A 16320-nucleotide genomic window follows, 5' to 3' on the forward strand; every position below is an offset into this window, starting at 1 on the left:
CTGTCTCCGTAAAACTCCGACGAGCTCGTCGGAGTTTTACGGAGACAGCCGAGCGTCTGGTTGAACGAGACTATCGTAACCGATAAAAAGAAATTTGCGGTGACGGAAATGGCCGAGTAGTTACGATTGCTCTCGAATGGCTCGGCTGTCTCCGTAAAGACCCCCCCTCCCCCAACAGACACTTTGTTACAAGTGTAACAAAAGTACATAAAATAACTTAATTAGTTATAAAGTTATATTCATGCAGTTTTCTTTTTAATAGCACCGAGACAAATGTAGAAAAAAAAGTTTCGAGCGCCCTCTGTTGGTGGCGGGAAAATTGGACAACAATCTCAGCCTTGCACATTTCCTTGAATAAAGAGACAGCGTAAGTGTTTGTCGCATCACCACACATACTGTATGCATTCCAGTGCGTTAAATTAAGTTCCAAACAACAGCTGCAAAGCTCTTTCTGACTTTCCATATGCAAATATGAACTACTGGATAAACACGTGCACTATGCTTACGATGCGACCGTTGGAGCGCAGCATTACACACGGGTCGTTTTAGCAGTTCCGAATTATAGGATACAAGATTATCCCTCTAGAGTATTAAAAACCTAAATTGTTTAGATCATGATTCCCTATATTTAGTCCGAAATCGCACACATGAGAGGAAGGTTGGTGGACATATTTGGTGGATCAAAGCGGGTTAAGCCATTGGGATATACAATTAATGTATAGATGTCAAAATATGTGCTTGCAATAAAATAACATTGAATTATTTCGTTAAGAGTGAATATATTTACTGGGAACTTATTTAGGGTATTTATAGAAGTTAAGATTTGACAAATGTTGAATAAATAAAATGAGTCAATTATATGTTTCTTGAATGTGAGATTCATATATATGGCAAGAATACAGTACAGTTTCCCAATGCAGCAATTCTGTAACCCAGTTTCAAACGAAACCAGACTAATATAAAAATTACCGTTCCTAATTTAAACTTCAACCATGCTTCAAATTCTGTATAAAAACCCATGTCTTCTGTAAAACACGGAAACAGGGGTAACGAAGGTAACACACCCGAGGCAGACCCTTGTTTCTATATAAGCTACAAATGTATGTTCTGAATTTACTTGTAGTATATATAGTATAATGCGTCCGGGATTTAGATTTATCAAACGTGTCAAGAGCAACTCGAAATCAAAATTTTTAAAACGTTTTTGCATCATAAGATTAAGTATGTATATGTACACTAGGCAAAATTGCTAACGCACCACCTACTACTTCTTTGATTGTTTTAGATCTGAATGCAACAAAGATTGATTAGTATATTATTTTAACAGTTTATAATAATACAGAAAATGAAACATCATTTGTAACAGTTGTTATCTTATTGACCAGTTGCTTTGAGTACTGTTTATGAAACATTGGTACCCCCCATTATGTGATTCACATATCAATTATCAGGTGTGGGCTCCATTTGCTCGTATAAATGGGATCTGTCTGTCTTTTCGCCTAGTATTTACGCGACGCTTTGGAATTCTTGCTCGGTCCCTCACACTTTCGGTTTGCGCAAATTTCCGGTACAACCTTGCAATTGACATGTGGTGCCTTTTAAACACTTTGGCTACCTTAAACGACATTTTTTTTTATTTGATAAGCATGCTGTGTCATGTTTTAGCAAATATCACCGGTAATCGTACAATTATTAACATATTTTCTAACCTCACTAAAGGAGCATTCTGCAGAGACCATACCAACTGTCCTGCCACGCTCTTCTGCGATCAAACACGCCATACCCCGTCAGGTTTTTTGTGAGGTTTTAGTAATGCATGCATTAATAATAAGATCACAAAACAGAAAGTAAAGATTTATCTTTCCAAAAGAAGTGTGAGCACAATTTGAGCATTTTTAAAGAAGAGTCACGCTTCGGTTAACATTGCATCCATTTATCCGTTTGGACATTTAAATGTCTTACTTATAATTTAGGTGACTTATTTAAACATTAAATATATCTTTAAAAAATTCTAGGATGTAAATATTATTTTATTTCAAATGGTGCTTTTGCAATTTTGTCCAGTGTATATATAATATAGACATTGTATTTAAATGAGTGAGTGTTCATTTGTAAAATTTTATAAGTGTTTGTGGTAAAAAGGTTAAAATAGAATTAAGGCTTGTAGAGTCACTATGCGTTTACTTCATATATAGTTACTTATAACACTTAAAAATGACTGCAGAGAATATTTGTCATTTGTGTGGAGACTCTTTCAACTTAGATAACAAGGATTAAAAGTAAACAGGAAACAGAAATTGACAAGGGTGGAAAACTAATTGATAACAGGATTTAAAGAAGAAATTTTCTTCAGGCCAAATCTTCATTATCTTAAGATCAGATAAACACAGGAAATCTCTGACATATATGTACAGGTGTGAGATTCAATTGTTGTCTTACCAATAGCTCTTATAACTGGTTGATTCCATTTACTAAAATATGTAAAACAAAGTCTTCACCCAAATTTTTAGAATCTCCCAAGCCCAGACAAAAAAAAATAAAAACTCCAAAAATTGTGTACAGGTATAGGATATCCAATTTTAATTCATTTGTCATAATTCAGTTTTAATTTCAGAATTCAGATCAGGTTTTTTGACCGTATTTAACAATCATGGATGTTCGAGCAAAAAATTTGGAAGATAATCAAGTCATTGTAAGTTTTCTTTTTACTTTAAATTGAGAAAGCATTTGTAAATACTTAAAAGATTTATATGTATTATCATGAAGACTTTTTGACTCAATTTGAAAACATTAAAGTATACCAGTAGTCAGTATGGTTATAAGTATTTTTATTATATATTAAGCTTGAGAAATTGATGGCAGACGTGAAGTGGCATCCAGAACTGAAGAAAATTATTCCAAGAACCAAGGTTTGTATGTAAAATCTTCAACTACAAATGGGAGAAAAAATATGAAAGGACTTGTTGAAAGCATTGAAAAAAAAGTATTCATGTATTCTTGGATATGAGTTTTAGTATATTAGATAATAAATGCCTTATAAATTAAAAGACTTGTAAAATGCAAACTATTATCATAACGTCCATTTCTATATCATAATTCCTCCAGTCTATTTTATAAAAGTCGACTTGGGGTTATATGGACTGTTATGATAATTAATTTATTTAGATCCTCGAGATCTTTGTTCCAACATCCCTACACTTGGCGGGTGCCCTAGCCAAGGTGTTTCCGGAATGTCTCCTCCTCTACATGGGGAGTAGCCCGTGTCCCAGTCTGTATAAAAGAGGAGGCAGAAAGACAGCTTCCAGATGACTACTCTTTTATTAATTTAATATGACATTTAAACAATAAATATCAATATCAATTACAATGAAATTTATCAACATTAATATTTATTACAAAAATCTCTGAAAATAAAATATTAGTTGAACCCTCTGAATCTATTAACTTTACTTTTGAGAATGCGCGCAAGCGTTATAATTTATCTTACCTGTATAAAAGAGGAGGCAGAAAGACAGCTTCCAGATGACTACTGGAGAGCCGTGTTTCCCGCACCCCAATTTTATACGCACGGACACTGCGCTACAACATTCTCCTCCTAATAAGTAAATGCGATCAAGTGCATACTAATGATCTGACGCACCGTGGTCAGTAGTAGAGTTTTATTTAGATTTCTGACCCGGCGTCGACAGGCTCATCACTGGACTTAATAACACATTTCTCCATGAACATAAATAAACATACGCTATCTATCTAACGCATGTACTTTAACCAATTTCTAAAGAATTTCCGTTATGATAAATTCCCCCTACTAAAAAAAAATCTTGTCCTCAAGATTAAGAACATTCAATATAATTTTGAATTTATTCGGATCTTTGATGTGATTCAGGTGGCTCGTACATATATATCTACAACGAGAAAAAGAGAATTAAAATCTTGCAAAAACATATCTATAAAATCGTAACACATACACAAATAATAATAAAGGATTACAACACACAATAAAATACTTATATCATAAGGACCACACTATTGTAATGTATTGACAATCTCTAGTTTAGTGTTAAGTAATACATGATAAAGTAAAACCGATAATAATTATTTGACCACATACAATTTTTTTTTATTTGTCGTAAGCACATAATGATTCAAGGTTTAAAAAGAAAGTCCAACGCTTGTATATTATATGCGTAGAAAAGAGCACATTGTCAAAATAAATATTATTTGAAAAAAAATTATTAATTCAGTGTTTTACTATTTGTTTGTCAGCAAGTAACCATATTGGCAAAATACAATTAAAACATCGAAAAATGTACATGAAGCTCAGTATGCTTTTCATTATTAAGCACAAGAGACTATAGACAAAAATAAATATGGTTTTAATTTTACCAAAACAATTTGTGCACCAACAGTTATAAATGTGATTTGTAAACATTGATGATATAAATATAACATATTATAAACCATTGAGTTGTGTGTTACATAAATAATGATAACTAATTCAGGATGATATATCCAAAATCAAAGCACACGTATATTGCATTGATTCAAAAAATTTAGACAAATTCAAAACAAAACCTGTTAGAATTATAAAAAAAATTACTGTTAAAAAAAATTAATTTAATGAAATTTTTAGTATGTTGTTACTTTTCATTTGGATTAATCTGTAAATTTGACCAAAATGGTAAGCCAAATGTTATAAATCATTTCAACCAATTCATTGAACACGTCCAAATACAACAATTTTTATAAAAGTGGTTCAAGTTATATAGAAGCTTATCTCATTTGAAATTGTAATGTGAAAGAATGGTTAAAGTTAACACAAAGTATAGACAATATGAACATTTTATTATTTGTTTTAATCTATTATCTTAAGTTATCAGTGATGCTAATTAACCAAGGTATTTGTACAGACGCTGGTGCTAGTTTGTTTATGAAAACAATTTTGCTAATGAACCATTAGTCTAGGACGAACTGACCTCAGAATTGATGTTATCAATAACAGTCGGTGGTTGCACGTGCCATATAATAAACAGGAAGGAAGATTAATTGATAACTGAACTGAACTGATAAACAATACATGCTTCTGTGTTAGTAATCTCCTCGTTAGTATTAAATATATGTAAAAAAAAATTTGGTAAACACTTCATCTTCAAAAATCAATGTTATTTTGTAATTATACATTGTACATGTATCTCGTGCCTTGTTTTTATATTTATTCTCATATTAGGTTTCCTCTATATTTCCTATAAAAGTAAATAAGTACATGCATTTAAACACTCAATAATTATTTCATTCATCAAACTACGTATTATATCCCTAGTTGATGGGGTGTGTTCAGAATGGACTCAAGTACATTATAATCTGCCCTGAAACATTACACCATAAATGAGTCGATGCTCATATTGCATTACAAAAGGTATGACTCTCGTAGACATAAGGAAGACAAATCAATCAAAAAGTGCTCAGTAATATGTAATAAAATGAAAATAGTACGATAAGAAAGCGGGTACCCTGATAGAAGAAACAAATGATGGAGAATGATAATGATTGAGCACAAATTTATTGAAATCCACCTTAATAAACGATATCCCTTTTTTATGCATTTGATCATATTCCTTTCTTATGACATTTATATATACTCTACATTTCTGTGTTTGATTTTATTGTTACAGTATCAATTTTACACATTGTTCTTTTCTTATTATCGTCTGACAATTTTGTCATTTTAATTTTCCCACTCTCATATAATCGTTATATTTTTTTCAATATCGTTTTCTTTTCCTTCGCTTTATTGACGAATGGTATAATTGTTTTAAAAACTGTGATACATTATTTGATGGTTCCCAAGTGGGTTTTGATCCATCCGCCCATTTCACTAAATAATGTCTTTTATTATTCATGTATTTTGACTTTAACAATTTCTCAACGTCATGCCAGCCATTTTTCTTATTTTCGTTTTCTGTTTGTTTATGTTGATTCTGTTTTTCAATTTTGTCAGGTTGTTGTCTTTCTTTATTTTGAACATTTGCCTTTTGTTGCAATGCTTGTTCATAATTCGGCGGTGGTCTATGATCCCGTGGATCTTTATAGAGTTTTAACCTGTTTGCATGAACCGATGCTTTTAACTCTGTGTGACTGTCACATTTTCTCAACCTAAATGAATGATTCGGGTTTACCTTAGTTATGTAATAAGGCCCTTCCCATTTAGGTTCAAGTTTATGTTTCTTTCCTGGGGTACGTTTCATAATTTTAAGTAAAACCAGATCTCGTATTTGAAACTGAGGTACCTTTGTTTTTCTGTCATATCTTTGCTTTGTAACCTTTTGTACTTTTTGAACGTTTTGCTTCGCGATTTCCTGAATAATTTTGACTTTGTTTACCAACTCTTCTACATATTGTTTTGGTGCTTTCCTCAACTCTTCAGTTGGTAATAACGCAATATCCAACGGTAAGGACATTTCTTTTCCAAATACCATATAGTATGGCGAAAACCCCGTTGATTGCGTTGAGGGACTCATTCTAAATGCCATCAAAATACTGGGCAAAATTTCATCCCATTGTGTTTGTTCTTTTTGACAATAAGCCCGTAAAGATTGCGCAAGCGTGGAATTAATTCTTTCACAAGCTACATTACTTTGTGGGTGATAGGAACTTGTGACATGTCGTGTAACTTGAAAAATTTTACACAAGACTTGCACTATTTTTGACATAAAATTTTGTCCCCTATCACTGACTAAAGTCCTAGGAGCCCCATACCTAGTAAAAATTTCTTTGTATAATACATTAGCAACTTCCGTAGCCTCCTGAGTTTTCATTGGCAACGCTTCTGACCAATGCGACAAGGAATCTGTAACCAATAGAATATATTGAAAGCCTTGTTTTGTTTTTGGTAACCCTGTCAAAATATCCATATGCCATCTATCAAAGGTACCTTGGACTGGCAAGGGATGCAATGGTGCATTTCGAGCTGACGTATCTCGTTTGACCCTTTGACAGATGTCACATGACGTTACATAATCGTAGATATTTTGATACATTTTAGGCCAAAAGTATTTTTGTTTTATCGCCACATATGTCCTTTGAACGCCTAAATGACAACCGCCTGCAATCGAATCATGATATGACCTTATCACATCATTTCTTAGTTTTTCCGGAACAGCCAATTGTTTTAAAATTACTTCCGTTTTTACCTTATTTTTAGTTCTTGGTTGGAATATATGAAACAATACATCATTTATAATTTCATACTGATTTGCTTCATACGGAATTGCTTTTGCACGATTTTTATCGGCTGGAAGAAGTCCTTGTTGTATATACTCATAAATATGCTTAAAATATGGACAATGTTGTTGTTCATTTTTAATTTGAGTTTGATCCGATAGTACATTTATTGTTGTGTTTTGACATTCTGTTTTCTTTTCAGCCATTTTTAAAATGTCTTCAGAATTTTCATTTGCATAGATGAATGTTATTTCTGTTTTTTCTGACGGTAACAAATCATCATCTTGGGAGAACTCGTTTGTGTTTTGAGACATGTCTTGATCTGGGTATGGCCTTCTTGAAAGAGCATCACAATTTTGATGTTTTATTCCTGGTCGATGTTTAATATCAAATGTATATTCTTGCAATTTTAAAGCCCATCTAATTAATCTTGCATTTGTATGTTTTATCGTTTTTAACCAGGTAAGCGCCTTGTGGTCGGTATTAACAATGAATTTATTGTTAATTAAATAAACCCGAAAATGATCAATAGCTGATATTAATGCTAACATTTCTTGTTCCGTAACAGAATATGATTTTTCTGTATTGCTAAGCGCTTTTCCCCCATATGCAATTACATGTTCCTTATCATCATCCCCAATTTGTGACAAAACATAACCTATTGCCATTCCAGATGCATCGCAAGATACAATAAATTGTTTTTGAAAATCTGGATACGCCAAGATGGGAGTATTCGTTAAAGCTTGTTTTAATGAATCAAAAGCAGTTTGACAATCTTGTGTCCATTTAAAGAGCGTGTTCTTTGTCAATAACCTATTTAAAGGTAGCGCAATTTTAGAATACCCTTTGACAAATTTCCGATAGTAATTTGCAAGACCCAGAAAACTGCGAACATCATGCTGATTTTTGGGTAAAGGATAAGATTTTACCGCGTCAATTTTGGATGGATTTACTTTTATTCCGTCTTTTGATATAATATGTCCCAAATAATTTACTTCTGATTTTGCAAATGAACATTTGAGTGGTTTTAATGTCAAATTTGCGTCTCGTAATCTTTGAAAAATTAAAGAAAGATGTTTTAAATGATTTTCAAAATTATCTGACCATACAATGATGTCATCGATGTAAACCAAACAATGTTTCCACGTAAGACCTTTTAGAATCATATTCATGAGCATTTGAAAAGTCGCAGGTGCATTAACTAATCCAAAAGGCATTCGTTTAAACTGATATAAATTATCATGCGTAATAAAAGCAGTTTTATGTTTTGTTTGTTCATCCAAGGCAATTTGCCAATAACCCGAAGCCAAATCTAGAGTTGAAAATATCTGAGCTTTGGTTTGACCTACCGCATCGAATACATCATCTAAACGCATAGATGGAAAAGTTTGAAGTTGAGTGACCGCATTCAATTTTCTATAATCAATTGCAAATCTATATTCATTATTTGGCTTTTTAACTAAGACAACCGGAGAAGCATACGCAGAAATGCTTTCTTCAATTATATCGTATTTCAACATTTGTTTAACTTGTTTTTCAATTTCCAACTTTGCTTTTGGCGATGTTCTATAGGGCTGCGATTGAATAGGTTTTTCAGTTTCTGTTATAATGGAATGATAATAATTGTTGCATTTACCTAATTCTGATAAATCATTTGCAAAGACATCACTGTTTTGATTGATAAATTCTTGAAACATTTGCTTTTGCTGATCTGATAACACAGTTGATGTTAAGTCTAACGGTACATGTTTATATTTTGATTTTATAGTTGTGTTATTTTCGTCTATGGAATAAATAGCTTGTGTCGGGATCGTACTCACTGTAGCTATTATCGTGCCCGCGGTCAAGCATACGTTCTTATTGGATGCATTGGCTACTTGTATAAACACGCGCTTCGGCCGATTAATTACAAGACACTTTGCGATTGCGAGCTGCTTTTGTGTATTGCCAGTCGGTTCTAATAACACGGTATGGTTTTTCTGAGTGCGCGAGAGTTTTATTGGAATATTTGCAAATCCGTTCGGTTGTACGGTAATTGTTTTTGAGACTCTGGCCAAACCATTACTTACGTTAATTATATTAACATAAGTAGAAAACTCTTGTAAATACAATGTTTTCGTACCCCAATCAATGCATGCTTTTTGTTTTTCCATAAAATCAGTTCCCAAAATTAAAGATTTGCACAAGTCTTGAATGACATAAAATATTTGCTTAAATTTAAGACCTCCTATTTTTATCTCCAATTCGATTTTTCCATCCACTGTATGTGCCGTTCCCCCAGCACCAGTGATAAATGAAATTTCTGAATTTTTAAGTTTATCTTCATGAATTTTGATTTTGTTCAAGGTTTCTGAATTAATGGCTGAAATTGCTGATCCTGTATCTAAAAGAGCATTAAACCTAGCGGTTTGTACAAACACTGGAATAGAACATTTTTCTTTAAAAGAAATTAAAGCATCACGAGATTCCATCTCTTGCAACTCTATTGAATTATTTTGACTTTTCTTTTGTTTGCGATTAGATTGTTGATTTGCTTTTAAATTTTGAGTTTTTGAAAGGCACTTTCTGGAGATAGGGGCAAATCTCTTTTGTTGAACAAAACATGATTGTTCGCATGCCCTTGAATAATGACCAACCTTGTTACAATTATAACACAAGGCATTCAGAGCTGGACATCTAGACCTATTCATGCACATGCCTAAACAAAAATAACATTGCGGAGCGATCATGCGGGGGTGTTGTGTTAGCCGCTGCTGCTGCTGTGCAGTTGGTGTTACATTGACCTTGGGCAGTTCGTACCTAGCCATTCTTGACCTTTTAACTCGGAGATTGTGACGTCTTGGCATATAATTAGGTGTTTGTTGAAATCTAACCCTGTGATTTTCTACCTGTGGCAATTCTTCACAGTATTGCGATGCAAAATATTGAGATTGATTTTGATCTTGGGATTCAAAACATTTTAGATCATTGATTTCTGATTGCGTCTTAATTTTCTCTTTCAAACTTTGAATTTCTGTTAACAAATGTTTGTAATTTTCCAACGTTATAGTCTGACTTGGTTGAAATTTTTCAGCTAAAATAGCAATTTTCCTCAATTGTTCAATTGAATTAGGATTTTGGGTAACAACATACGTTTTTATCTCAGATCTTAAACCATTCATTGCAACCGAAAGTAAAATATTGTCTGGAATATTGTTAATAGTTCCTTTTTGAATAAGTCTTGTTAAAAAATCTTCAACAGGTTCTGTTTTATCTTGTTTCAATTGTAATATTGACAAATCCAAAAAATGTTCTAATTCTCCAAATCTTTCCTGAAAAAGAGATGTTAGTAACGTTGGGTTAATTTTATGTTCATACGGTAAGGAATCATACCATACTTTGGCATGACTTTCTAAATAAAACGGAAACGCATTAACTTTCTTGGAATCAGGTAAATCATGAAATTTGGCCCACTGTGTAAAACTTTGTAACCATGCTTTGACATCTTGAGTACAATCTCCTTTAAATTTTTCTAACTTGATAATTGAAGACATTTTAAAATTAAGGTAGACAAAAACAGTTTCTACCTGGTGTTTGTACTGTTCATAGTTCCCATAGATACATATTCCTAGCTGATGCGAGAGAGGTTTTCCAGTGCGTTTTTAATGTCTGGGACTCGGGGTGCATCCGGAGCGATGTATCCGTCCGCGTTGATTTGCTGTAGGCGTTGATTACGTCCAGGGAATCGCTTCGGTCCCGGGTGTTTGAAAAGGATCCCGGGCGTCGTTTGCGTCCTGGGAATGATCAGACAGTGCTGTGGAGGCGGTGTTGCTCTACGTTCGTGGCCCGATCTTGTTCGTTGGGTAGTTGATGGCTTTTCCGTGGTGTGGCTAGGACAAGTTGGAAACCCGGATTCCACCACTATATCATAACGTCCATTTCTATATCATAATTCCTCCAGTCTATTTTATAAAAGTCGACTTGGGGTTATATGGACTGTTATGATAATTAATTTATTTAGATCCTCGAGATCTTTGTTCCAACATCCCTACACTTGGCGGGTGCCCTAGCCAAGGTGTTTCCGGAATGTCTCCTCCTCTACATGGGGAGTAGCCCGTGTCCCAGTCTGTATAAAAGAGGAGGCAGAAAGACAGCTTCCAGATGACTACTCTTTTATTAATTTAATATGACATTTAAACAATAAATATCAATATCAATTACAATGAAATTTATCAACATTAATATTTATTACAAAAATCTCTGAAAATAAAATATTAGTTGAACCCTCTGAATCTATTAACTTTACTTTTGAGAATGCGCGCAAGCGTTATAATTTATCTTACCTGTATAAAAGAGGAGGCAGAAAGACAGCTTCCAGATGACTACTGGAGAGCCGTGTTTCCCGCACCCCAATTTTATACGCACGGACACTGCGCTACAACATTCTCCTCCTAATAAGTAAATGCGATCAAGTGCATACTAATGATCTGACGCACCGTGGTCAGTAGTAGAGTTTTATTTAGATTTCTGACCCGGCGTCGACAGGCTCATCACTGGACTTAATAACACATTTCTCCATGAACATAAATAAACATACGCTATCTATCTAACGCATGTACTTTAACCAATTTCTAAAGAATTTCCGTTATGATACTATACTATGTTTATAAGCAGTAATTTTGTTTTGAAACTTCATTTTCTTGCAGGTCAGTTAAGTTTGCATTTAATTGTTGAGCAAATTATTTAGTGTATTTAAAAGAAAACTTTTGACAGCTTTTAAACTTTAATCCAACTTTCAATGGGAAGTAGCAGTAAATCATTGACATGTTTGAACAACAAATTGAAGCTTTGATATATGTTAATAGAGAAGTGTATGTGATGACTTGTAGTGGTTCCTATAAAAAACAGTAGCAATTCGAAGTAACATCTCAAATATCATGCATATTTCTTGTGATGAAAAGTCGGTTGATAAATTTAACTACTCTCTCAAGAAGTTTTTTTGCTCTATTGTAAACTAATTTAGATACCGTAAATTTCTGATTAAACATGAGGAATTTATTTCCACGTAAAATTGCGAGGAGCAATCCTAGCATATTTTAAAATGTCGCTTTTTATACTTTTCAGACAGTTTTATACTATAGGAAATTATAACAAAATACCAGTGATTGCGATTATATATCGGGAATCATTCACAGAATTAAGTACTCGCGTAAAATAAGGAATTTACTGAAAACACATACCAGTGTATTTGTGAACATATCTGATTGTTGCAGATGCCTAAATACAAACATAGGAAATCAGAAACGCTTGGACCAATCAGAAGGAATCCCTCGAGAAGAGCCCGCGTGGGAGATAAAACTGACCCGAGGAATCTGCGTAGATACAGCGACCCTGTGATGGACTTGGATTCATCACCCACCAATGTAAGGCCCCAGTATGGCTATACGTTTGTTTTCCCACCTGACTTCAAAATTTGCAGCACTTTTTTTTTATCCAGCACAGTCTTCAGACCAATAAATCATAATGTGTTAAAATGACATTCTACAATTGTGATACACACTTGAATTTTTTAACTTTTATAGTAATTTATTATTGCTTATTGAAAGAAATCATGAAGCTATATACTACCAGTATAGTTTTTCCAAGTAATACATATTAGTAGTAATATCAAGTATAAATATTTTTCCAGAGACTGCAAGTTCGCTTCGGATTTTTCAAAAAGTCTTCTTCATTGGAAACTGAGAGAGATAGTGAAGACGAGAGAGATGAACCATATGATGAGGAAGAATTTGTAAGAGATGTCATAGCGCATGATTGGCATGAAGAACTTAATTACATATAGCATCAAGACTGCTAAAATACATCTGTTCCTGCTGTCTTCAAATTGTACAAAATAAACTATGTTCATGAATTATCTGGTTTGGCCCTGATTTTGATCAAAGAACATTTCGGAAAGTTCTGAAATTGAGATATACAACCTCTTCCCAAATGAATATAGTTTTAATGTTATATTGATAGTATACATCATAATATATGACACTGTCACACCGTTGTTCCATTTCTTGAAATTTTAGGTGAAGCCAAGGATTTCGAATCACACAAAATCCTTTCAAATTGACACAAGGTCTGCTGATGAGATAACAGATGATGATTTGGCTCTAGTAGCCGACAGTGTGAGCGACAAACGTTATGATAGCATTTATGTAAGTCTTTAAACTGGAACCAAAGTAAAAGTATTGCTGCTGCATATTAACAATGGATATATTGTCACATAATATCTTTGTTTTAATTATAATGCTAATGAATGTTTACAGGGAACATCTTGTCACCAATGCAGGCAGAAAACGAATGACATGAAGACCATTTGTCGGTCTGGTGCCTGTTTTGGTGTCAGAGGGCAGGTAAGTGCCAAGTTCTTACAATTTGTGAATACATTAAGAGGGCCATAATTGACCATTTGCAGTGAAAACTCTCTGGAATTATTCAAGGTTATTCATAGTGATACATGTACATTACAATGTGTTGGGCTGTGATGCCAGTTTCTTTGTTTGGGGGTAGTCGTGCAACAAGATATGACTGTAGTCGCATATTTTATCACGATGAGAATAAAGTGTCCGAATTATGGTGCACGGTAGAATGTCAGATCCATATTTACAGAGATTGGTGTTTATTTTCTTTAATATTTAACTTGAATGAATATCATGTCTAAAGAGTACAATTAGATACAGTATGTCTTGCGTAGATCCTTAACTGTTATTTCTGATTTTCATCATCAATTCTACACTTTCAATGGCACCTGTGTGTATGAAGATTGTGGGAATAAACTTTAGTCGTGATCTTCATGAATAAGGTCATTTCAATAAAATCAAACTGTATTATACTACTTTTATTTATCTATAAAAAATTTTGCAGTTTTGTGGACCATGCTTAAGGAACAGATATGGAGAAGAGGCTAAAGAAGCTCTAAAGGATGAGGCATGTATTTGATAATAGAAAAACCTGAAATATAAAATACATCAAATTTGATGTATTAAGTACATGTATAATCCGTGAGTTTGGGAAAAAATGATAAAATTCCTGGAAATATATGTAAAGTAAATTTGCCTCTTTTTTACGTATAGAACTAACAGCTTACAACAAGGAAGGTTGTATATTCTCTTTGAATTCAACAGCACTATATCCTACCGAACATAATGTACATGTTCCATTGTAAAATTCATTCATATAATCCCTCTTTTGTTTTGTAGAACTGGCATTGTCCACCATGCAGAGGAATATGTAATTGCAGTTTCTGTCGTAAAAAGCAGGGGAAATCCTGCACCGGGATCATGATCCATATGGCACGTTTTCATGGATTTGACAGTGTTAAGGATTATCTCCAGAGGTGAATTTTGGCAAATATGACTATCTTATGGTTTCAATTATATTAAGATGAGTAAATGATAATTGTTGTTAAATTATCGATACAGAATAGAATATTTGCATTCCTCATTTTAGCTGGGCTGAAAGCTCAAGTCTGCTTTTCGGATCACATATTTTGTAAATTTCAGAAATCCTGATATTATGTTGATTCAAAGGACTATATTTGGTATGGTCAAATATCTGCCCCCAAATTAAATCCATTTTTAAATAGTATCACATAAATATCAAATCTTCATAAATCATTGTATAGAGGATGCCTATCAGTTTAATCTTGATTTTAGTCACCAATGCTCATTTGCTGTTTATCTATGACGTCACCTTTAATAGTAACCAAATTCCGGCAATTTTACAAACAAATGAAAATATTCTCATTTTTTCTTTAAATTTTGCATTTGGAAGTATAGAGCGTAGGTCTGCTCAAGTACGATTTCTTAATAAAATTTTACACATTATACTAAAAAATGGTACTTGAGCAAGCCTGCACTCAATGTTTCCCAGTCGAAAAACACCCATACTTTGCTACAAATCATCAATTTTTCAAAACAAGACAATCTTCATGACGTCATTTCTACATCGTGACGTCATTTTCAATATGATTTCAACTATCTTCCACCTTATTTTTGAAAGCTTTTTATTAAACTTTAATTTTGGGGGCGAACAATGCAAAATACCGCACATAGTCCTTTGTTGAAACAATGATCATGCAGCCATAGGTGAATAATTGAGAAGAAGGGATTTTTAAAAAGAACTAACATCAAAAATTGTTGATCAGTCACATCTATGTTATTGATGATCTCAATGGGATAAGGCAATAGGGAAAGCCCATATGAACCTTCTACCAAAATGAATGTAAAAAGCAACATTTTATGTTCTCCTGTCAGGGGTGCAGACAAATTATTAAACATACTAATGAGGATGTTAATTTATTTGCTTATCTAATGGCAGTTACTGAAGCCACAATATTTTGTTTCTTTCAGTCTGGCCAAGAGGAAATAATGAAAGGAGAAAAAAAAAGATTTTTAAAGAGTGCATGATACCTGCTTTATGAAGAAAGAATTGCATTTTGATGGAAATTTTTTCTGATTAAAAAATAACAGATGAACTATTGTTTGAATGGCTTTTTATAAATATATGTTTTAGTGCTGTTATAGTAATTACATGTTTTAATTGAAAATCAAATTTTTAAGCAAATTCACTTTGCATCGTTGGCAGTAAAGATGTATACATATATTAATATTAAATATGTTAAAATTCTCTGTCTTGTTTTATTTCTGCATTATTTATGTCCATTGCCCTGTAATCTGTCCTCTGTCCATCAGTCTGTACGGGTTTTTATACCCCCCACAAACCAAGTTAGGGAGGTATACAGTGTATTGGAATCACCTTGTCCCTCTGTATAAAGACGCAATTTTGTCCCTCTAGAGAATTTCTTCTGCATAGAATAGTCAGAAATCTTGTACGCATGTTGAACGCTATCAGCAGATGTGCACCTGCAAAATTTTTAACATCTTTTCCAAAGGAAAAATCCTGTTATTGAAATGGTGAAAATGGCAGGTGGGCTGCTGTCAAAAAAGGCACCCCTAAAGACATTGTCGGAAACCCCCATCTTAGTTAGCCAAGCGTTTTTGGTCCACTCTGTCCCCACAAACAGGAGAGTGCGGATCAGAAACCCTTGACTTGGTAAGATGGAAACCCCCA

General features: G+C 33.5%; 1 protein-coding gene across 2 annotated transcripts; it reads left to right on the top strand.

The window, feature by feature from the left end:
- The first annotated feature begins 232 nt into the window (after window positions 1–232).
- On the top strand, window positions 233–15876 carry LOC105335685 (cell division cycle-associated protein 7). 2 transcript variants are annotated; one of them, XM_011439711.4, is made up of 10 exons: window positions 233–367; window positions 2615–2692; window positions 2844–2909; window positions 12474–12623; window positions 12890–12991; window positions 13275–13403; window positions 13515–13601; window positions 14113–14175; window positions 14448–14584; window positions 15600–15876. In XM_011439711.4, exons 2-10 carry the CDS (start codon window positions 2651–2653, stop codon window positions 15616–15618), a joined length of 795 nt encoding a protein of 264 aa, XP_011438013.2. In that variant the 5' UTR covers window positions 233–367; window positions 2615–2650; the 3' UTR covers window positions 15619–15876. The 2 variants fall into 2 exon arrangements, with proteins under 2 accessions (XP_011438013.2, XP_011438014.2); XM_011439712.4 differs by having other exon boundaries at window positions 308–367; window positions 2603–2692.
- The last annotated feature ends 444 nt before the right edge of the window (window positions 15877–16320 follow it).

The sequence above is a fragment of the Magallana gigas genome, chromosome 8 (genome assembly GCF_963853765.1).
Source record: "Magallana gigas chromosome 8, xbMagGiga1.1, whole genome shotgun sequence".
In the NCBI taxonomy this organism is placed as follows: domain Eukaryota; kingdom Metazoa; phylum Mollusca; class Bivalvia; order Ostreida; family Ostreidae; genus Magallana; species Magallana gigas.

Coding starts and splice junctions, on each gene's coding strand:
- LOC105335685 (XM_011439711.4), top strand. CDS start 2,651: ATGGATGTTCGAGCAAAAAATTTGGAAGATAATCAAGTCATT. Junction 12,992..13,274: donor CATATGATGAGGAAGAATTT/GTAAGAGATGTC, acceptor TTGAAATTTTAG/GTGAAGCCAAGGATTTCGAA. Junction 13,404..13,514: donor AACGTTATGATAGCATTTAT/GTAAGTCTTTAA, acceptor GAATGTTTACAG/GGAACATCTTGTCACCAATG.